Source organism: Rhineura floridana, chromosome 2 (assembly GCF_030035675.1).
Source record: "Rhineura floridana isolate rRhiFlo1 chromosome 2, rRhiFlo1.hap2, whole genome shotgun sequence".
NCBI lineage: Eukaryota > Metazoa > Chordata > Lepidosauria > Squamata > Rhineuridae > Rhineura > Rhineura floridana.
In genome coordinates, this window is record NC_084481.1 from 57,168,947 (window position 1) to 57,192,363 (window position 23,417).

Below are 23,417 nucleotides of genomic sequence, written 5' to 3' on the forward strand. Positions count from 1 at the left end.
AACTGAAAGTAGCCTAAGTGCCTCTGGCTCCTAGATCTGCAATGCCAGGCTGCATTCTTGGAGGTGAGGAACACGTGAGCTGCTTGAAACCATATACACATGGTGGCTGCCATGTACAGCAAGCTGTTTCATGGGTACTGGCTCTCCATGTGATGGTTATGCTGTGCCTCCATGGTCAAGGGCACTATGCTTTGAATATCAGTTGCTGAAAACCACTGGAGAGGAGTGTGCTTTTTGCACTCATGTTCTGCTTGCAGGCTTTTCATGGGCATTTGGTTGGCTACTGTGAAAACAGGATGCTGGCCTAGATGGGCCATTGGCCTGATCCAGCACATTCTTCTTATGTCTGAATGAGGAACTGTGGTCTAAGAATAGTTTATTGAACCAATACCAGTGACATGGCCCTGTTTCTCCTCCTCCTTATAATCATAATCTATTACCCACCCTTTACTCAAGGTCCCAGGGTGGGTTACCACAATTTTAAAATGCAATATTAAAAACAATTTAAAAACAACCTAAAATCCCAAAATAGGGTGGGACCTAAAAATACACGTCTCAGGTGTCAAATGCCAGGGTAAAGAGGTGTCTTCTTCACTTGTATAACAGACGATGGAGGCTAATGAGGTTAGTGATTTCAGTTTCCATGGTCAAATCAAATTTGGACAGTCACTTATGAACACTTGAACATTCACTGTCTGAAGTGCTGCAATTCCATCATGGGATACATTATTGCTTCTTCCTTTTTTGCAAGGAGCCAAAGAGCTGCTTACCTTGGAACTACATTTTTAAAATTTATCAGTAGCCTTTACAGCCTGCCGAGGAGTGCACCATGCATTAAAAAAAAATCCTAGCTTTGCAGGCAAATGCTGTAGTACAAATATTTAGAATAATGGACCAGACTTGAAGTTAATAAGACTAAGTTTGCAATCCTAAACCAACTTACTAAGACATAAATCCCATTGAACTCAGTAGACCTTCTGCTTAGGTTTCTGCTGCACATCAGCTTGCTGTTAAAGCACTCCTATTTTATTATGTATTTATTCAATTTCTATTCTGCCCTTCTTTCCAAACAAGTCAAGGGTGGCAAACACATCAACAGCAAAATCTTATTTTTAAAAAAGCATTCTAAAAACAGTTGAAAGCATTATCTCAACCAGTGATCTCAGAGTTACCAAGAACGTGTCTTTGAAAGTCAATGAGGGGAAAAGATGAACCTGACAGGGGGGCATTCCACATATAAGAAACAGGCACTGAAAAGGCCTTGTCATGGGTCAACACCAGCTGGGCAGCCCAATGTGGTAGCACCACTAACAATGCCTCACCTGCTGATTGTAGAGTCCGAGATGGTTGATACTGGGGAAGCTGCTCCTTTAGGTAGTTGGTTCCCAAGTAGAGATGGGGGAGATTTCGATTCAGTTTGCATTTAAAGCTAAATCTATCAAATTTGCACTGTCCAAAACAATATGAGTAAGAACATTGCTATCCTTCAAAAGTCACACTTATCCACATTTTGTGAATCAGTTCTCCAACAAAACAAAGTTTACAGAAATGCATATCTTAGAGAAAGGTGTGCATAAAAATGAATATTCACTAATAGGTAAAAAAAACCTTGTGGTTTAAGAATGTACCTATAGCCAACAGATATTTCTATCAAACTTTAAAAAGCAGGGAAATTGGGCAGCTATAGTGAATGCACCAGGGGAGCAGGAGATCTGACCTCCTGTCTGAGATATTGTGAAAAATTTGTAAAAGTGCCAACACAATTTGGGTTGGACTTTCACAGTCCAATCCATTTCCTGTGTAGCTTGGAAGAATTTGGTAACATGGTAACAAGGGGAGGGGAGAGTAGAGGGAAGGAAGAAGAGGCGAGATGGGAGCAGAAGGGGTGGGAGGGGGAAGGAGGGGATTGGAAGGGGAGGGGGAAGGAGGGGATTGGAAGAGGTGAAGGAAGGGGGAGGGGAGGGGCAAAAGGGAGGTGATGGGAGGGAGGAGGAGGAGGGGAGGACAGGTTTGATCATTTGCATACTTATTGAGTTCAATGGGATTTACTCCAGTGCAATCATTCTTGAAAATGAATTGAACTGCCTTCAAGTCGATTCCGACTTACGGCGAACCTATGAATGCGGTTTTCATGGTAAGTGGTATTGAGAGGTGGTTTACCATTGCCTTCCTCTGAGACTGAGAGGCAGTGACTGGCCCAAGGTCATCCAGTGAGCTTCATGGCTGTGTGGGAATTCAAACCCTGGTCTCCCAGTACTAGGATAGGTAAAACTGACCTTGGGGGAGGAGGAGGAGGAGGGTGAGGGCAGAGAGGAGGGTGAGGGCAGAGAGGAGGGGAAGGAGGAGGAGGGGGAAGGAGGGGATTGGAAGGGGATGGGGAGGGAGAGGCAAAGGAAGGGGGAGGGGAGGGGTGAGAGGGAGGGGAGAGGAGGAGGGGAGGGCAAGTTTGATTATTTGCATGCTTTTTGAGTTCAGTGGGATTTACTCCTGTGCAATTGTGCTTAGGACAGGTGAAACTGACCTGGGAGAGGGGCAGGGGGGAGGAAGAGGGCAGGAAAAGGAGGGGAGGAGATTGGGTGGATGGGCACTGGGCACAGGGGAAGCTGCTTTGCTTTCCAAAAGGAAAACATTGTGAACAGTGTCATTCTTTTTCAGGGTTTCCCCCACCTTTTTATTTTACAATAGGCACATGCAGCTTCCCACCCAAATTTAAACCAAAGCTGTCCCTGGCCACATCCACACCAGACTGTTTTTTCACTTTAGGCAATCATGGCATCTCCCAAAGAATCCTGGGAAGTGTAGTTAGTGAAGGGTGCTGAGAGGAGACTCCGATTCCACTGAGAAAGCTCCAGTGGTGTTTGGAGGCTGGGGCTGGCAACCAAGAGGCCTTCTGTATCTTTAAAAGTTGTGCAGGGGAAAGAAAGAATTCTATCTTGTGGCTTTTCTCATTACAGAGTTGCAAGAACACCTGCACTTGGCTGGCTTTCTCTTCTCCTAAAGGTACAGGATCAGTCTCAGGCCAAGAACCTGGCAACCCTAGTGCTGAGAGTTGCTAGGAGACACCATGTTCCCCTCACAGAGCTTCAGTCAGAGCAGCTGACTATTAAACCACTCTGGTCACTGGTGATCTGTCAGGGGAATAGGAGTCTCCTCTCAGCACTCTTCACAAACTACACTTCCCAGGATTCTTTGGGGGAAGCCATGACTGTCTCACATGCAATCAAAGTCTGGTGTGGATGTGACCCCAATTAGCCAAACCCAGCAGCTGGGAATCTGGCTTTTAGAACGCTGTCAGTTGGTTCTTACTGAGCATGCCTGACACTATCATTCAGTTCAAGCCAAAATTTCATAAATTAATTAAAAATCAGCCAGGCATTCTTTTTAACTTTTAAACTGCAGAAGATGAAGGTCAGAGTATGATTACAGGTACTCTGTAAACGTGGCTGATTTTTAAAGAATTTCAACAGATTATGAGAACTCTGACAGAAAAAAAGTCCAGATGGGGTCTGGTTTCTCTCGCTCTGTTTTACACTTTGAAGTCTCAATTCTGTCTGACTGTTTTGTGTATTGCCATGAAAATTTAGAGGGTTGTTAAGCAAGCATTTCTGAGTTCAGGACTATATGTTTTGTAACGTTCTGTTTTGAAATGAACTTACGGGAAGGAAAAGGATGGCATGGGGGGATCTTCAATTTAACATTGCGGAATGCGACAAATCCATGCTGGCTATAGTATACAGCCACTCTATACAGCCACTCTTCTGGCTGTATAATATTAGTGAAAATAACATACAAATGCATTATTTTAGGAGAAATTGCTTGCAAAAATATGTGCATTAGTCAAAACTGTATACAAAAATATGTTTATTAGGAGAAATTTGCACTAAAACACTGAAGAGTTTTCATGAGGATTTGTTTTAAAAAAATGCAAATTGCTCGAGAAACCTGGAGAACTGAAATCGAAGTTGGAGAAATAGGAGAACTGACACTGACAGATCCATCCATTCCTATTCCCAAACCATTTAGGGCTTTAAACACTAACACTAACACCTTGAATTGGACCTGCTAGCTCACTGGCAGCCAGTGCAGTGCTTTCAGATCTGGTGACACATAGCTCCATTGGGTGGTCCCACCTTGCAGCCTAGCAGCTGCATTCTGCACTAGCTGCAGCCTCCAGACTGTTTTCAAGAGCAGCCTCACACAGAACGCATTACAATAGTGCAGGTGGGAGGTCACCAGACATGAACATCTGAGGGACCATCAGGGACGCTACTGAACTTGTTTTTAAATGTTTTTAAATTTAAACAAAATGTATTGCTTTTACATTTTGATGTTTGTCACCCTGGGCTCCTTTGGGAGAAAGGAAGGGATACTAATTTTACAAATAAATAAATACAATATTTAATTCCTTCTACTTTTCTGAGTAATAACTAATTCAGCCACTGATAAAAAATTAAGCTTTTTTGTAATAGGTATCATCGGGATCAAGTTAGTCATAATGCTAAAAGGCAACAGAATGCTCATTTCTAAGATATATGTTTTCAATATAAGTATTTTAGAGATGCCACATCAAATAAAGAGCTTTTGCAATTCCTCATGTCACATTTACAGTGCAATCCTATACAGGTCTACTCAGAAAGAAAGCTCCACTGAGTTCAATAAGATTTATTCCCAGGTAGGTAGGTAGACAACTGCAGTTTTAATAGATTAAATACTGTTGCCATTTCTCAATATAGCTTATTTGCTTAAATACATAACTTGTTACACCTTCTGCTTAGGATTGGTTTACTCTAAAATCTAATTACTCCAACTGCTGGATGCACATCTGTAACTAGTTTATTCCATTACCCAAATGCTATTAATTATTCTGTTTGACTTTTCTGATGTTCTCAGGTTGAAATGCACAGCACTAATGAGGCATTTACTCTCAATTAGAAAGCTCCTTTAGAATGTAGCTTTAATTCCAGAGAGTTTTGCAGATGAATTAATTAGTGCCTACATTCAGGCACTTTTCTTGGAATGTGTTGACACTGTTTCTCAGCACAGATGATAACAGCAACCCTCACTGTGTTTCATATCAATGTTATTTTGTTTTATCTGGACAGAGAACACATTTTGTGGCTTAAGCAATAAATCACATCTCTTGGAGCACTTTTTATAATTGCAATAGAAAGCTATGTTTTAAAAAACAATAAACAAGGTAAGGAAAAGGTTATTTAATGTGAATTAAGGCAAGCCTCTAAATTAAGGGCAGCTCCTGAGACACCCCTGGGGACACTGAATATGGACCGTCACCTAACAAAATAGGAAGAGAATCCTTAGAATATGGAAACACGATCAATGCCCCCAAGAGAATGTGGGGAACTTTTTTAGCTTTGAAAACATGGATGGCTGCTGGAAGGAACTTTTCACCCTCCATGACAAAGAAATGGGTTATTGCACTCACATTTTGTTCAGCTTTTAATTTAACAAGGTAAGAAAAAGTTTATGTAATGATTCAATAAACCATGAAGCATTGGATTCCAGGGCATATGGAATACTGGAGTTCAATTCAGCATTTGTTATATAAAGCAACGGATTGCAAAGAAATATAAGGTGAGTGAACCTAATAAAACCAGTAGTAAGCTGTGTAACGTAGATTAAATAAACTGTTCTGTAAAATATGGAAATCCGATTTCCAAGCTATTACAATAGCACATAAGCATTTTCCCCAACTATTTTTTTTCAGTTTCCTACAATCTTCATCAAACTGTTCATTTCCCCATTTACTGTGATAGTATCTAAACTAATATGAATAGGGGGGAATGAGTGGTATTCAGAACTGCTGGTACTACACAGTGACTTCTTCATTTGGGCAAAGTAGTGAATTACTTCCTGAAATAGGAATAGTTCTGAAACAGTCTATTTCAGAGGTAACTTTAGTAAAGATGCTTGCACTTAAAAAATTCCAAAAGTCTTCATATCCAGTTGTGGCATCCCACTTGCATAACAATCTTCTTCTTGTGCAAAAAGAATTTACTATTCTCCTCTTCCCCCCGCAGCCTACCATATCCCAAAATATTTATTTATTTATTTATTTATTTGATTTATATCCCGCCCTTCCTCCCAGCAGGAGCCCAGGGCAGCAAAATATGTTCCAGACAGTTTGTGGACCCTGTTCAAAGCTGTGGAAGCACTGTGCAGAGTGGCTAGCAGTGTCCATCATGGACTGTTGATGAAATGGCCCATGCTTGCATGAGGTATTGCTATCTACTTACTAGTCACACACTAGTACAGTCCCCTCTGCAGGTGCCTTGCAATGCTCTCTGCTCAGGACAGCATGTCCCATTTCCCTTGGATTACCAATTAGCAACGGCTGCCTTTATAAAGAGAACTACTTCAAGAACTGCCATTGTGCCTTCAGCATACCAAAACAAGCCAAGCCAAGTTGCTTGCTGGATGGGCAGCACAACGTGTATAGCTCAGGTCTTATCTTGACACAGGATAGGCGAAAACTAACACAAGAAGCAAAATCTTGGATCTTGGATAGCTCCAAGACATCTTATATTTGTATCCTTAGATATTCACTTAAATATTTTACTTTGAAATTAAAAACTGCCAAGAGATAGATGTCTTGCATCCCAAGGTTCACTAACTTTGCAGAGCTACAATTCTGATAAATTATTTTACTGCCATCAGTGCACAGGTTTGGGATCCGTCTTAGAACTCTTACTCAGACAATGCCACATGCACATGCAGCAGCTAAAAAGAACATTTAATATATCAAGGAACACTTTTTACATAGTTTAACACAAACATGCAATTAGGTTTTTTTTAATATAGCAGCAAGAATCACAAGGGATGGGGGAGGCAATGGCTTTGAATTTTAATTGGCCATTCTATTATGACTGAACCCAAAACTAAAGCTGTTTAGCTTTAGATGGTGCATAACATCTCATGCTTTTATATTTACCAGTCACCACTTTGATTCCTTTGTGCTTTTCCTGGGCACGGTCACCATCTCCTTGTAAGTACAGACTTTGGAATGCTCTAAATTATATTCACTAATAGGCAAAAAGAACTCTTGTGGTTTAAGAACAAACCTATAGCCAGCAGATTTTTCTGTCAAACTTTAAAAAGCAGGGAAATTGGGCAGCTATAGTGAATGCACCAGGGGAGCAGGAGACCTGACCTCCTCTCTGAGATGTTGTACTGCCCTACAAATTTGTAAAAATACAAAGACAATTTGTGTTGGTCTTTCACAGTCCAGTCCACTTCCTGTGTAGTTTAGAATAATTTGGTAACATGTTATTGAGTTCAGTGGGATTTACTCCCATGCAATCATGCTTAATTTCAATAAATTATGAGACCATTGAGAAAAAAGTCCAACAGGGTTCTGAGTTTTTTCTCTCTTTTTCCACTTTGAACTCGCAATTTTCTTTGACTGTTTTGTGTATTGCCATGAAAACTTAGAGGGTTGTTAAGCAAGTGTTTCTGAGTTCAGGACTGTAAGTTTTGTAAGGTTTTGTTTTGAAATGTGGTTATGGGAAGCATCAGAATGGCATGGAGGTATTTTCAATTTAACACTTCGGAATGCAAAAAATCCATGCTGGCTACAGTATACAACCACTCTCGTGTCAATTTAGTTGACAAAGCCACCAAGGCTATTCTGAATGAAACAAGGGGAAATAAACAAACATGCATAGTGAAAGCTGTGTGTTCTGAAAGACCATGTGAGGGCACAGGTAAGTCACTGTGTCTATTTTATGTCATGAGCAATATTGTATATAATCATGGAATTGAAGGGACCTTTGTAGGCCTCAAACTCCAGAGGAAGAACATCCACAAGAGATGTCTATTCAATCTCTGTCCACCTAGTCTAAGAAAAATCAGTTCACTTTCATACCCCCTGCAAGTTAGACTCTTAAACAACAAATAGTCAGGTGGGATATAACCACAGCCTCTTGAAGTGTAATAAAAAACTCCATATGATGTCTAAAGTATATAAAACCCTAAAGGATTTACATTGGGATCAGCTGAGCCCCCAAGCCACCTATTGACTATAACCCTTCACCCTGTGAAACTATTTTGCTAAAGACTTTAAGACGAATTTGAATTAGCTTTCCTTGGGGATTCATACGCTTATGTGCATGCAGGTCCAATTCTCACTAATGCAGGACTGAATTCTATAGTTCTAGAAATTGTGGCCCAATTCTCACAATCACTTTTTGACCACAAAACTTTTGGGCCAGTTACCTGATAGTAGAAACTGTATGCAAGTGTTTATTGCATGTAAGAATGATTGATAACACAAAACACTGCACTATCCTCATGAACCTCTAAAAAAAGTGGGGGTGCTTGATACATGAGAAGTAATTCATTGGAGCACAATTTGAACCCATTCACCAACAGAGTGGTCTATATCTGTCAAGTGGGGACAGACAGAGAGAGAAAAATACTTTTTTTTTTACCTATCAGTATGGGACAAAAATTTTATTGAGGATGATGAAGCTGTTATATAACCATTAAAGATCTGCAAAATGAAGCAAACAGGAGATTGTTCATCATCACAGTGTGAAACTGGCCTTAGATAAAAACAGATGGAGAAATTTTATGTTCATTTTGGAATAGTGCTGACTGAGTTATTGTTCCCTCACATGACACTGATTCCTCTAGCAATGGTATATCCAGCCAAGAAAACTGGAAAAATGCATGTAGGGTTGAGAAAAGAAAGGAAAAAGTGAGGGGCATATCTCTAGTACTTGCCAATGGATGCAAAAAACAGAGATGTTTTGATAGTTTCACTGTAAAATGGCTAAGATCAGAGAACAATATGAATGAGGGAATGAGGAAGGACATGACTATTAGCTCCACTAGGAGTACTCCTACTTGCTTCGCTCTCTTGCACATTGTTAGAGTGCAAAGCTGCACTTCAAGAATTAAAGAATGCATGAGAGCTGCACTTACAAATGCAAAAATGTTATATTCTGTATCTAAAAATACCTATCCTTGCACAGCAATGCAGCATAGCTGGACTGCCAAGCTACTTAGTTTGGTACTTTGCTCTGGTAAAGGAAGAGCACATCAAATGTAATTTTCAAACAGAGTCTATTGGTGGGCATGCTGACCTACAGCCTGAACCCCAGATTCCCCTTCTCTTTGGCCATCCCCCCCATCTATTGAGAAAGAAGCACCTACAGATTCTGAATGCAGTCACACAGAAGCTATTGCTGAAGGTAAAACCTTGAACTATGCCTTACTTGGAATAACATGTTTGAATAAATGTGCAAAGAGATAACTTGGGGTCTACTTTGATATACGATTTAAGAGCATTTTGCCTTCTGCACTGTATTAAATTAGAGGTGTAGGCTCTTGTACCACTAAGAGATAGCTATTGTATCACATTTTCAAGTCTAGTGAGTCTTGCTGGGATCCTCTTTTACTAGTAAATCAGGTCTGGATCCCTGCAGTTCTGGTGCATCAGATTCAATGACAATTCAATTTTCTGGGTGGCAGTATGTCATTTACCAGGGACAAAGGAGTCTTATATTGCAAGAGCTTCTCTTGCTGTCCTTCATGACAAGATGCATTGACAGAGAAGATGGGACAGTGTAATGTCTGGGTATTATCAGCACAGCAAGTGAGAGCTGAGCAGCACTAAGGCACTATCCTTCTCCTCCTCCCCACTCTTTCTCTTAATTCGCAGACATGTTGGTTGAAAATAAAAGAGCATTACCAAGACATGATAATGCCCGATCTTCTCTGATAACATGTTTGAATAGTGAGTACTGTTTTCAAACACTACAGAATACATCAATAAAAATTGATACATGGGATGTAGTTCTCAGCATAATAATTGTTTGGTGTAAGGATTGTACTGTCTGGTATAAGAAGTGTACAGTTAGTATGTGTGAAAACACTGGCATTTTAAGAAACTGGTTACCTACTTTCACTTTCTGAAAGCAGATCACTCTAGTACCCCAGTCTGCTTTTAAGAGTGGGTACTATGTTGACCTTTTTAAAACTGCACATCAGCATTATGTTAGTTCAAATGATATTACAAACATATAATAATCACTTAGAACAGTTGACAAAGTAACAACAAAAAGTAAATTCAACCAATTAAAAAAATGCTCTGTTTAAACTGGAATGAAGTACTACAGGTAGTAGTACATTTTTCTTTTCTATACAGAAGAGACAACCCATACTGACAACTTCATTAATACATTCTTGTTAACAGCTTTAAATGTATGAGTGTGCAGAGCTAAAAAGTACAATAGCCTTCTGAATAACATATAATTGGCTTTGATAGGAGAAACATATTGATTCACTATGCATGTGCCTCAGAGACTGTCTGAGGCGTTTGCATTGGTGAAAGCAGTTTGCTTATTGGAAGATACTTCTTGCCAACCTCTATTCCTCTGATGAAGGCCTAAATATACAAAGGATAAAATGTGTTGGGCTTGGAATACAAATAAACACTTATTTTTCTAGCATTTTGGTTTTTCTTCCTCATATTCCCTTGGTTTTATATGCTAGCCACTTTATGTTGTTGCTTCCTTTATGGAATCAATCCATCTCTTGTCTGGACTTCCTCTTTTTCTACTCCCTTCTGTTTTTCCCAGCATTATTGTCTTTTCTAGTGAATCAGGTCTTCTCATTATGTGTCCAAAGTATGATAACCTCAGTTTCATCATTTTAGCTTCTAGTGATAGTTCCAGTTTAATTTGTTCTAACACCCAGTTATTTGTCTTTTTTGCGGTCCATGCAAAGCTCTCCTCCAACGCCACATTTCAAATAAGTTGATTTTTCTCTTATCCGCTTTTTTCACTGTCCAACTTTCACATCCATACATAGAAATCAGGAATGCCATGGTCTGAATGATCCTGACTTTAATGTTCAGTGATACATCTTTGCATTTGAGAACCTTTTCTAGTTCTCTCATTGCTGCCCTCCCCAGTCCTAGCCTTCTTCTGATTTCTTGACTATTGTCTCCATTTTAGTTAATGACTGTGCTTAAGTATTGCTAATCCTTGACAAGTTCAATGTCCTCATTGTCAACTGTAAAGTTACATAAATCTTCTGTTGTCATTACTTTAGTCTTTTGGATGTTCAGCTGTAGTCCTGCTTTTGTGCTTTCCTCTTTAATTTTCATCAGTCTTCGTTTCAAATCATTACTGGTTTCTGCTAGTAGTATGGTATCGTCTGCATATCTTAAATTATTGATATTTCTCCCTCCAATTTTCACAGCTCGTTCATCTTGGTCCAATCCCACTTTCCATATGTTATGTTCTGCGTATAGATTAAACAAATAGGGTGATAAAATACACCCCTGTCTCACACCCTTTCTGATTGGGGACCAATACAGTTTCTCCATATTCCGTCCTTACACTAGCCTCTTGTCCAGAGTACAGGCATACCCCGATGAACATTGCCCCGCTTAACGTTGCCTCGCTATAACGTACATGCTCCATTCGTCCCCATACCCCGCTTAACGTTCACGCGCTTTGCAATAACGTATACTTTATTGGCATGACGCCGCTGCCATCTAGTGGTGATTGCGTGCAGTACAAGTGAAGACAATTGCTTCACTTAAAGGTTATTTTTGCTTAAAGTATACTCTCCGGTCCCATTGCATACGTTAAAGCGGGGTATGCCTGTATAGGTTGTGCATCAGAACAATCAGATGCTGTGGCACCCCCATTTCTTTTAAAGCATTCCATAGTTTTTCATGATCTACACAGTCAAGGGCTTTGCCATAATCTATAAAGCACAGGGTGATTTTCTTCTGAAATTCCTTGGTCCCTTCCATTATCCAATATATATTTGCGATATGATCTCTGGTGCCTCTTCCCTTTCTAAATCCAGTGTGGACATCTGCTATTTCTCGCTCCATATATAGTAAGTGCCTTTGTTGTAGGATATTGAGCATTACTTTACTTGCATGGGATATTAAGGCAATAGTTCGATAGTTACTGCATTCCCTGGGATCCCCCTTGTTTGGAATTGGGATGTATATTGAACACTTAAAGTCTGTGCGCCATTGTTTTCTTTTCCATATTTGTTGATAATTTTTTGTCAAAATTCAGTCTCAGTAGCTTGTAGTAACTCTGTTGATATGCCATCTGTTCCTGGTTATTTGTTTCTTCTAAGTATTTTAAAAGCAGCTTTCACTTCATATTCTAACATTTATGGTTCTTCATCATACGGTTCCTCCATGAATGAATCTGTCATCCTTGCATCTCTTTTATATAATTCTTCACTGTATTGCTTCCATCTTCCTTTTATTTCATCTCGGTCAGTCAGTGTGTTCCCCTGTTGATTATTCAATATCCCTACTCTTGGTTTAAATTTCCCTTTAATTTCTCTAATCTTTTGGAATAGGGCTCTTGTTCTACCCTTTTTGTTGTCCTCTTCTATTTCTATACAATAGCTATTGTAATAGTTCTCTTTGTTCTTACATACTAGTTGCTGTATAGTCACATTTAGGGTTCTGACTGCATTTCTGTCTCCTTTTACTTTTGCTTTCCTTCTTTTTTTAACCATTTTAAGAGTTTCTTCAGTCATCCATTGAGGTATTTCTTTCTTTTTAACTAGAGGTATTGCCTTTTTGCATTCTTTCCTGATAACGTCTCTGACTTCACCCCGTAGTTCTTCTGGTTCTCTGTCAACTAAGTTTAAAGCCTCATATCTGTTCCTTATTTGATCTTTATATTCTTCCGGGATGTTATTTAAATTGTATTTTGGCATTGTAATGGCTTTGTTGTTGCTCGTTAGCTTTACTCTCATTTTTGATATGACCAGTTCATGATCCGTACTTCAGTCTGCTCCTGGTCTTGTTTTCGTAGGAAGTATGGAACTCAGGGCATTTTTTAATAATATGAAGTGGGAGGTGTCATAAGAATGACTTATGGTCCTTCCATGCGGAGACAATAACCACTTAACACGGGTATATCGAGTCCAAGGCACTATGATTTATTGCAATAAAGGCAAACCATACACTTCACACAAGGGGTGAGGCATGAGAGAGCACTGAGCCCCCCAAAACAAGGATTTTTGTACCCTCTACAAAACAAGCTGGTTAATTTTACACCCATGTTTGTTATGCTCTGCTTCATCAGTAGTCTAGTTAATCTTTTCCCAAGGGTTCAACAGTTTAATTCTTACTTTTGCAAACTCAAGTTTAAACAGTGAGTCACAGTCTGCTGACCATGCCTTAAACTTTTAAACAAACAAATACAAGCAGTATCTGACCCTTTGTCATGCTGTTTATGCTGTTTGCATTTCTTGCACACATCTTGTGGTTATACTTTACCAGCTTTACAAGGCAAACAGGAGACAGATAGTTAGCAAAACATCTTGAGCCAAATTCCTTAAATCATTAGGACTTTGCACATCTTAAGGCATTAGACTTTACTTTAGCAAATAGCATTCCCAAACAGGTACTTTGGACTACCAAGGGCTAAAATTTTCATTTAACAGAGGGAAATCTCCCTCAGCCCTCATGAACCACCCCCCAGTGAACTCAAAATCCCCCCAGTCAATCCTTTTAATTCTGCTTGTCCCTGGTTTATATTTGGGGAGAACAGAATGCACATTTAGATGCTGTTCATGGTTTCCTAGACTGTATGATTAAGGTTGCAATCCATTTTTAAGCAAAGCCTCCTGTTCCTAGGTAAACCATATCGCTTAGTTTGATATGTTACTTTAATGAAGCTTTCAAGCTCTTGTGTGTGAGCAAACTGCTATTCTGCTTAACAAAGGAAACCTAGGTGAGAACTACTGTTCATAAAAATATAATAGAACTGACTGAGTCAGGAATTTCTCATAAGCAGGGCCTATTACCGGGGGGGGGCCAAGGAGGGCCATTTGGCCCTGGCCTCACATTCATGGAGGGCCTCAAATTTAATTTCTATAACCCTGTTTTGGCATTTCTTCCATTTTTAATACACCAGGAGCTTCAAAAAATGGAAGTGGCCCAGGCCTCTCTCAACCTCAAGAAGGGCCTGCTCATAAGGCTGCCCTTCTGAGACTCTTTCCCTTTCCCATCTTGTCTTTTGAGGTAGGAGGATTGGGGAACAGTAAATGGAGGTCATGAGGAGGGAAGAAAGCTTTGGCCTGGGGAACTCTGTTGTTCCTCTGGACTTTCACTCTCCAGTTTGAGCTTTAAAAGCCTGCATTCATTTAGGTTTCTCATTTCATGAAAATGGCTTTTGTCTGTTTTCTGCCCAGTAACTACCATCCAGCTCACTCCTGGAAAGTTCTATGCTTTCTGTGTCTGAGTCGCATAATCTGGGTAAGATGGTTGTTTTTCTGTGCTTATGTGGTGGAGCTGGGCCCAGGCCCTCTCAGAGGTCAAGAGAGGCCCCTTCAATTTTTTGAGGGTCCCAGTATATTAAAAATTGTGGTATATTTTAAATGTTTACATTTAACAAATTAACATGTTTAACACAAAAACTGCAATGCAATATTTTATTTAACAAGTGCTTTTCTAGCTTTTTTTCTGTGTACATTCATGTCAAAAGTCTAAATTTGAGGCTGCTTGTGAATGTGAGACACAGGCCAAATGGCCCTCCTAGCTCCCCCTGTGATAGGGCCTGGCTGGGCCAAGCAAGGCAGAGGAGTTAGTTAAGACAGGGCAAATCAAGCACTAATTCTACCCCAGTCTGTAGGCACAGAGAGAATATATTTGTCATTTGGTATTATTCACTCGCTAAGAAAATGACTGGGAGTTGGAAATGCAGGAAACTCTGTATTTCTGTTTCAATCTATGAATAAAAATGACAGAGAGAGCTGAGATAATGAGATGTAGTTGCAGAAGTTTTGAGGACAGAATTTCTTTACTCAGGGCCAGCGCCAGGCATGACTGGGCCCCTGGGCACCAGCCTGCCCCGGGCCCATGGTGCCCACCCACACCTGCCTCTCCTGCTATGGTATATGCTGGCAGCACTGTGTTCCCTAAGGGACAGATGCCTCCACTGCCATCTTGGCTGATGGTATGCATGTGCATACATGAGTGCACATGCCTGCCATCAAACAAGATGGTGGCAGAGGCATCAACCCCTTAGGGAAGCCTCGACCACCATCTTGGTTGATGGCAGGCATGCACACAATGTGGCCAGCATTCACCCCAACTGGAGAGGTAGGTGGGGCTTGCAGGCAGGCATCACAGGCCTGCATGGTTGTAGGAGGGTGCCTGGGAGCTGCCTCTCTTCAATCCATGGCAGGGTAGGGAGGTGCTGCTGCCACAGATTGCAGAACGGGAGCACTACTCATCCCCCCTAAGGAGGGGCCCTTGGCCAGGGCCCAACCTGGGCACCTCTGGCGCTGGCCCTGTCTTTACTGTTGTGATGACTTCTTAGAGTTAATAAAATGTGGTGGTTTTTTTTTTCAAAGTTAAGGACAGCCCTCAGCCAGTTTAGCAAAATAAGTGCTATTGTGTTTGTGTGTGATTTACTTGCCATTCCTAATGTACTGTCACTGCATCTGCAGTGAGCTGTGGTCCACAAAAGCTTATGCCTTATGCTAAAATAAAATTGTTAAGACTTTAAGGTGCTACAAAATGCTTTGTTATTTTTGCTGCAACAGACTAACATGGTTACCCCTCTGAAAATTGGCTGGGGAAGTTCAGGCCAGGACCTTGGTAGAAGGATTCTAGTGCAGGATAAGATGCAGGATAAGCTACAGATAATGAAGAAAGGACCTTTTCCTGGGAAACGTGCATCAAAATCCAAATTTAACATTGGTAGTCGTGTTAACAGCAGAAGACTTACAGCTAACAAGTTTGTTACAACCAAGAGTCGAAATGCATGTGCGATTTGTTGGAAAGTATGCAAGCAGCAGAAACGTTTTTACCAGAACACCTTCATACTGAACAGGATACCATACTGTCTGCTATCAAATATCTGTTAACAACACAGTCAGTCACACAGTTTGTGAAAACAGGATTGGTATTGTGTGCCAGTCTTCCCGGGGAAAAATGGGTGCATTTGCAGAAGAAGCATGTGAACAATGGCCAGTTATTTCTGAAGTGTCTCATCTTCTATGTGGCAGTGATTTAGGGTGTTCAATGTCTGTGCGTCTTCTCCAGCTGTTACCCTAAACTTCTGGCATGGTGCAAAAACTTCTGGCAGCAATTGCATCTCTCTCACCACACTCAGTGCAAACTGAAAGAATTGTGTCCCTGCATAATCTTATGGTGGATGACACACGAACAAATATGACAACACAAACAGTGAATGTGTGGCTAAACATCACTCTGAATGGGATTGGTACAGCCTATTAGGATCCCCAGCCTGCTGTTGTCCATTTTATTTCAACTAGAAACAGAAGACATCATCAACCTGATCGAGAGATTTATGCTGAGCAGGGTTTTGTAAAAAAATTCTTGCGGTCTGTACATTTTTAGTTAAATTTAAAATGTCACATTTCTTTAAATTTCAATAATTTACTATTAAAATACATGTTTCATGACGCTTCTTTATTTAAATAAATGAGTTTATTAAAATGAAGATTAAAAATGACCTTTCAACATGATTTTAAAGTGACCTTTTGAGTTCATTCCCCCCCAGTGAAAATTCCCTTAAAATGCCCTAATGGAACTTCTCTATCTTCTGCTACCAGTTATATAATCAATTTGATTCCTATATTGACCATTTAGAAATGCCCACATGTACAGTCATCTTTTCGGTTGCTCAAAAAATGAGTTTGCAAGAAACAAATTACTGGCTTCACAGAATTCAATAAGTCTCACTCCTGCTTCATTTCTATCTCCTAAGCCCCATTTTCCCACAATTTCTAGTTCTCTGTTCCCTACTTTTGCATTCCAGTTCCCCATGATTATCAGCACATCTTGTTTTGGTGTGTGATCAATTTCTTCCTGTACTTCTGCGTAAAATCTTTCCAATTCCTCCTCTTCTGCGTTTGCCGTTGGAGCATAGACTTGGATGATAGTTATATTAATAGGTTTCCTGTTTAATCTCATTGGTATCACTCATTCAGACCTTGCATTAGAGCTCCTAATTTCTTTTGCTACATCACTTCTATTAAAGCAACCCAGTTTCTTCTTAATTTCATATTTCCTGCATAAAATTTTGTTTTATTTATTTATTTGATTTATATCCAGCCCTTCCTCCCAGTAGGAGCCCAGGGCGGCCTTTTGTAATTTTTTTCTAGTTGCCTGAGTGAAAATGTTCCATTTTTTGCTTGACAATTTCTGATTTTCCCTGGGTCATGCTTCTCACATTTCATGTTCCTATTGTGTACGTTGTACCACTCTGGACTCTCCTTTCGCATCACATCAGCCTCTGGGCTTCCTTTCGGCTTTAACTGAGGAGTGCCTTTTGACCTGGAGGTCTTCCAGCACTATCTTGTGTTGCATGTTAGATACTTTGTTCATAGGGTTTTTGTGGTAAGAGGTATTCAGAGGTGGTTTACCATTGCCTTCCTCTGAGTTTGGATGCATCTTAGTCTGGTGTCTCAGCTTTGACCATTCTGCCTTGGGCACCCCTGCTAGGAGTCTAGCCTCTTGGTCTAGACTCCTGACGGTATTCCTGTCAGCTTCTTCAACACTCTCAAACCAGAGAAGATTTTGAATGCACCATTCTTTTCAGTGCTGGAACAAAGAAAGTGGCTAATGTCAAATTCACAAAGAGCCACTGTTAGCCTCAGAATGTCTCAAGCTCTTCTGGGGTATAGGAATTTACCCGTTTCTACTGTGCTACTGACATGTTATAATCTGGATAATGTGGCCCAATTTTTTAGGGGTGTTTGGTATATACTAGAGTAATTTTCAAATTAGTCCAAAATGAGCTGATGTAAAAGTTCAGGTCTTCACAAAAATAACTAGGACATAACAAAGAGAACAACTTTGGCTGATAGGAGATCACTATTTATTGTTCAGGCCGAGTAGATTAAAGAAGAAAAAGTGTTCTTCAAATTCCAGAGGGGTGGAGGAAGGCCAATATAAGTTGCTGTTTCATTGGCCCTAGGCATCAGCAGTTAATCCAATAAGTGGTTGGTCACACACATATAGTGGGGGGAAAGAATCTAAACTTTACGGGGCCAAAAGAAAAGCTGTGTCTCCTTGAGCCTGAGGAGCTATGCCTCACATTCCATGACATCTATGGGTGCAGAGTTTGGAATCAGGGCATAAGGATTACCATGGTCATCAGATCTTTTCCAAGTCAACAATAACATGAGAAAATATTTCATAAAAGTAAAACAGTTTCCACCATGTGATAAATGTTATCAAGACTGTACAGAATGTGTTCATCATGTAAATATAAGCACTTCTTAATTTTGATATATGGTGAATAAATGAAAAATTAGAAACGACAGTATCTCACCATTTTAGAAGATATATGATTTTATGCTGGAAGTTTTTTTACAGTAGCATCTGTGCATGCTCTCATGGGTAATGAAATAATGATATTGCTCTCCTGAGAGATATGGGATAATTTTAGAAGCTATTCTAAGAGGATGGCTGCACTGCAGATTCAATGTCCTTCTGCCATATTGTACACCTTTATAAAAGCAATCTTAATTATTAAATACATTTATAATACAATTTCTACTCATGATAATATCCCAAGCACAGTCAGACAAGTTTTATTACTTTAGTCTAACATTTACATACAATGACAGTCACTGCAACAAATTATACAGATAATTTTCCATTAAAATGTACAATTCTAGAACTCAATTTGACAAATGCAAAACTATTGGCATATTTTAAACAAATACAAAAAGTTGTGCATCAGAAAGAAAAATCCATATATGTAAGCATCTTTCCACGCATACTGCCAATGCAAATGCAGACCTATCAAGATGCACATTCACTTCACGATGCTCACCCCCCAAACCCTACAGATCTTTGACCACTTGTTGGGAATATATCTCACCAGTGCTGAGAGCTCCACTGGCTTTCAAGTCTATTCTTGAGCCCAATTCAAGGTCCTGATGTTGATCTATTAAGCCCTAAACAGTTTGATGAACACCTGCTCCCATATCAGTCTTCTGTACCAACCTGTCAGTTTGCTTCAATCATATGCAGACACCTTTCTCTGGGTGGCCCTGTTGTCAAAGGTAAAGTAAGTGGAAATCAGGGAGAAAGACATTTAGAGCATGATGCCCCACCTAAAGAACTCTCTATCCAGAAAAGCTTGCTTGGTACCTACTTTATTATCTTATAGCCACAGGGCAAAAAAATTCTTATTCCTAGGTCTTTTAAGTGTTTTTTTAAAGAACTTTTTATTATATCTTGAGCATTGTAACAGATTTTTAAAATATATTTTAATCTTAAAATTTATTATACAGATTATCAGCATTAGAGAAACATAAAGGAAGAACACAAAATGCATTGTAATAGATTTGGCTTACTGCTGTTTTTCTTACTGTGTTTTAATGTTTACTATTTACTGAACTGTATTGAGTGACATCCAGTGGCATTGTGGGTGAGTGGAATGGACCTCCATTCACACAGTGGGGCTTTGCCTTCCTCTCCTGCCCCCTGTGTGCCTCCAAACCTGCTCTGGAGGGTTGGGGGAAACCATAGGAGCAGATGGGACGGGGTGCAGGGGCTACAGGAGGAGGAGAGGAAGGTGAAGTTCCATTGAATGAATGAAAATCTCCTTGCACCACATAGAATTTCACTCCGATAACATAAATAAACAACAGGCTGGATGTGTCTTTTACTGTGAATCGGAATGCACTTCTGTATCTAGGACCAAACACTTTTACTTTTGATTAACTTGCCTACAAGAGCTGGATTAGTTCCAGGGTTTTAAAAAAGTTAAAATGTACCCTGGTTTTATAGCTGGCTCCTTATGCTGTATTTTTAAACAATATAAATATTCGTGTCTGAGCATTGTAAAGTGTACTCAGATTGAAATTCATTATTATATTTTACTGGACATTTTAATTCATGACATTTAAATTAAGAGGAAAAAGGGGGGAGAAAAACCAGGATGTCAAGAGGCAAATGTGGGTGAATCAAAGTCTGGAGATTTATTGTAAAAATATTTTTAAAAGGTATGCCCAACGCTTTTCGGCTGGCAAAACTCCTGCCTTCATCAGGGGCTAAAATACATAAATGAACGAACTCATTAATAAACCAGACATAAAAGGTAAAGGTTAAACAAGCATGAACTACAAAGAACCATCTGTATACTTACATACCAAATAATGTGTAAAGTCAGATCACGTACAACGATTTGCACAAGTTGCTAATTAGAACAATGCATAAACAATAGAGTTCTCATGTTTGAAACATTCTGGTACAGTATAAATAGGAAAAACCGAATGACCCTAATTGCTCAGGGAAAAGGTTAATTGAAAGATTCGTTATGCTTATGCATGAGAGATCCTGTCAAAATATCAAACCCTGTGGACACTCGGACAAAGTCTTCAAAGAGAGATTAATGGAGAGGTTAGATGCATTTATCCCAAGGGATCATGTTGAAATGTCAAATCTTACAGAAAGAAAGAAAAAAAAAATTTTTTTAAGTACCCATTCAACTCTACAGGGAACGTAAATATATATTAATGTATGTACCTTCGTCTCTCAAAAATATGTCCATTATGTGTAAGTACCTTATCTAAAGTCCTAAAATGAAATTTCTATGGGAGTGCATCTAATCATGATTGGTCACATGGTTGCTTCTTAACAGTTCTAATAATGTTTCAAAGAGTATGCAAAATACAGAACTTCTGGTCTTAACCATCATTTCTGGAGCTCATTAGGAACAGGGCTTCAGGAATGCCCAATGCTCCCATTTAGAGCATTTAGGTGGGATACATCTTTCAGTGTTTGTTAAAACACAAGTCAGAAAAAGTAAAATTAAAAGGCACAATGGGTGCTCTAGCCCGCAGTCTTAAATTTATGTTCTAGTCTAGTGGACATCTGAGAGGATATATCTTGGCCTTGTTTGCTCTTGGGTTTATATATATGGATAATCATGGAAAATTAGAGCTTAATTAAAACGTTTGGGGGCCAGTGCCCACACTGCCAGCTACCAACGTTGTCACCTAAGCAACTAGGGCTGCAATCCTAATAATGTTTACTCAAAAATAAGTCACATTGAATTCCATGAGCCTTACTTCCAGTAAGTGGGGTTGCACCCTGTGCATGCAATCAATAGAGATAGAAAGAGAAGAAGCCAAAGAGCCCAACAGATCTAGCAATATAAGAGATAACGGTAGACCTCTCACATGCTACAAAGCAGAGTAGAAATGAACACTGAACTAACATATGTATTTATTAAATACTGTTGCACATCAACAGTATGCAAATTTAATAGTTTACAATAAAATGAGTGTGTTCTTGTACGTTTTATATAAAAATAAAAAATGCCACGTATAAAATAAAAACAAAACTGCAAGGACACGCAATAAAAGATGAGAGACATAGCTTCAAAACCTAGTTCAATTAAAAGCTCTTTTAAATAAAAAGGTTTTCATGTGCCACCCAGAAGGAGGCTGCCAAGGAGGCCTTTCCATTCATTAATTTGTTACATTCCTTTAAGGAGCTACCCTGGGAGGTTGGTCAAGCTGAGCATGTGCATGACTGGCTCAGCATCACCTGATTAGCTTCATGGCTGACTCCAGAATTCCAGCCTGACAGTCTAGGAATGACAGTCATATTGCATCCATAGCTAGAACGCCACCACTGGGAAGGATCTCGGTCTTTTAGGCTCTGCTCTTCAGAGGGCTAGGCCACCCAAAAGTGACACTCTTTGGACAACTTCAATGGACCAGGTAGGATATATGAGAGAAGGCAAACCTGTCAAATCTGATAATCTGCTCCCAAACCTTCTGAGTATTGCTATTTTTGATGTCTGAATTTTTCTGATTAATTTCGGTTTGGCAGCTTCACACTAGAATCACCCTTTGATTCTTTTTTGTTGTTGCAGTATAGTGACTGTTACAGAATGTCTTGGGAGACAGAAATCTTCACTCGCTAATTCTGAGTGTAATCATTTTTGATGGACAGTTATAAAAATATTAACTCTCAGAAAACAGTGGGCGAGAATTTCAGTCTCCCAGGACATTCTGTAACAGGCCTTAAAAGTTACAACAACAACATCTTCAGAAGGAGGCTCTGCTATGAATCCTATTTGGATTTCATTAGCAAATTTGACTTAGTGGTATTTGCTCTTAGCAAATCCTAGTAGTTGCTAGCTTGCTAAAGAATCTGTTTTTCTTTACGCTATTGATCTTGCTATGCCTCTTTGTGACCAACAGCTGCTAGTCAGAAGTGTGTATTCTGTATTCAGTTATGCCCTGAAATGTATTATGATCCAAGTACTAATATTCTTGCATTCCTTGGCCTTTTGGCCTCACTTCATAAACAAACCTACCTTTCTCCCTCTGTACCTAAGATATTATTATTGTTTATTATATTTCTATCCCACCCTTCCTCCCAGAAGGAGCCCAGGGCAGCAAACAAACAAGAGATAAAACACGAAAAACATCTTAAAAACACCTTTAAAATAAAACATATTCAAAACATTTGTTTTTTAAAAAACACTTTAAAAACATCTTAAAAAGCGATTTCAACACAGACACAGACTGGGATAAGGTCTCTACTTAAAAGGCTTGCTGAAAGAGGAAAGTCTTCAGTAGGCACTGAAAAGGTAACAGAGATGCTGCTGCTGTCTAATATTTAAGGTAGGTGCCACAATAGTAAAGATCCACTTCCTATGTTGTGCAGAATAGACTTCCTGGTGAGATGGTATCTGCAGGTGGTCCTCACCAGTAGAGCACAGAGTTTGATTGGGTATATAAGGGGTAAGATGATCTTTCTTCTTCTGGTTCCAAGCTGTATAGGGCTTTGTACACCAAAACCAACACCTTGAATTTGCCCCATTAGCTAATGGGCAGCCAAGATATATATACCTACCCACTTAAGTGACCACATGGCACTTGACAAAGTGGACTTTGGTCAACAAAAGCTTATCCTACAATAAATCTGTTATTCTTCCAAGGTTCCCAAATACTCTGTGTTGTTTTTGCCACAACATAGTAGCATCGCTACTATTCGAAATTTCTCCTTAAAGACTAACAAATATACAGTGGCACGGGCTCTCATAAACAAGAGCCTGTGTCATGAGCCCTGCTGCGAGGGGGTGGATGAAGAGAGGAGGACTTAAAGTGCGATGTTCAAGCAGAAGAAGGGCCTAGCGGGGAGATGGGCTCAGGAGGTGCCCCACCTCTGGACTTGGACAGTTCAACCCCAGCAGCTCCAGATACCTCTGTGGACAGTAAACCTGACCAGCCAGTTCCCAGCCTGACACTTCCCCAAGCCGGTGTCGCCAGCAGGCAGTCCCCCTCCCATGCCAGGATGTGAATGCAGCAGGAGATTCAACAGACACAGTTGAAGCGCAACTTTCATTTGCATGCACACTCTCCCAACAGTGACTGTTGGCACATGCAAGCAGTGT

At 39.9% G+C, this 23,417-nt stretch overlaps 1 protein-coding gene across 3 annotated transcripts in view; it reads right to left on the reverse strand.

Moving 5' to 3' along the window:
• The window catches only part of KCNJ3 (potassium inwardly rectifying channel subfamily J member 3), a 216,859-nt gene that overhangs the window by 68,904 nt on the left and 124,538 nt on the right, over positions 1 to 23,417 (reverse strand). For 2 of the 3 annotated variants that reach the window (XM_061608759.1, XM_061608757.1), the window contains one exon: positions 18,570 to 19,050. The exons of the other annotated variant lie outside the window; for it this stretch is intronic. In XM_061608759.1, the coding sequence (XP_061464743.1) occupies positions 19,021 to 19,050 (30 nt within the window). In that variant the 3' untranslated portion in view covers positions 18,570 to 19,020. Of the gene's footprint in view, positions 1 to 18,569; positions 19,051 to 23,417 lie in introns of those variants that run through there. 3 annotated transcript variants of the gene reach the window in all.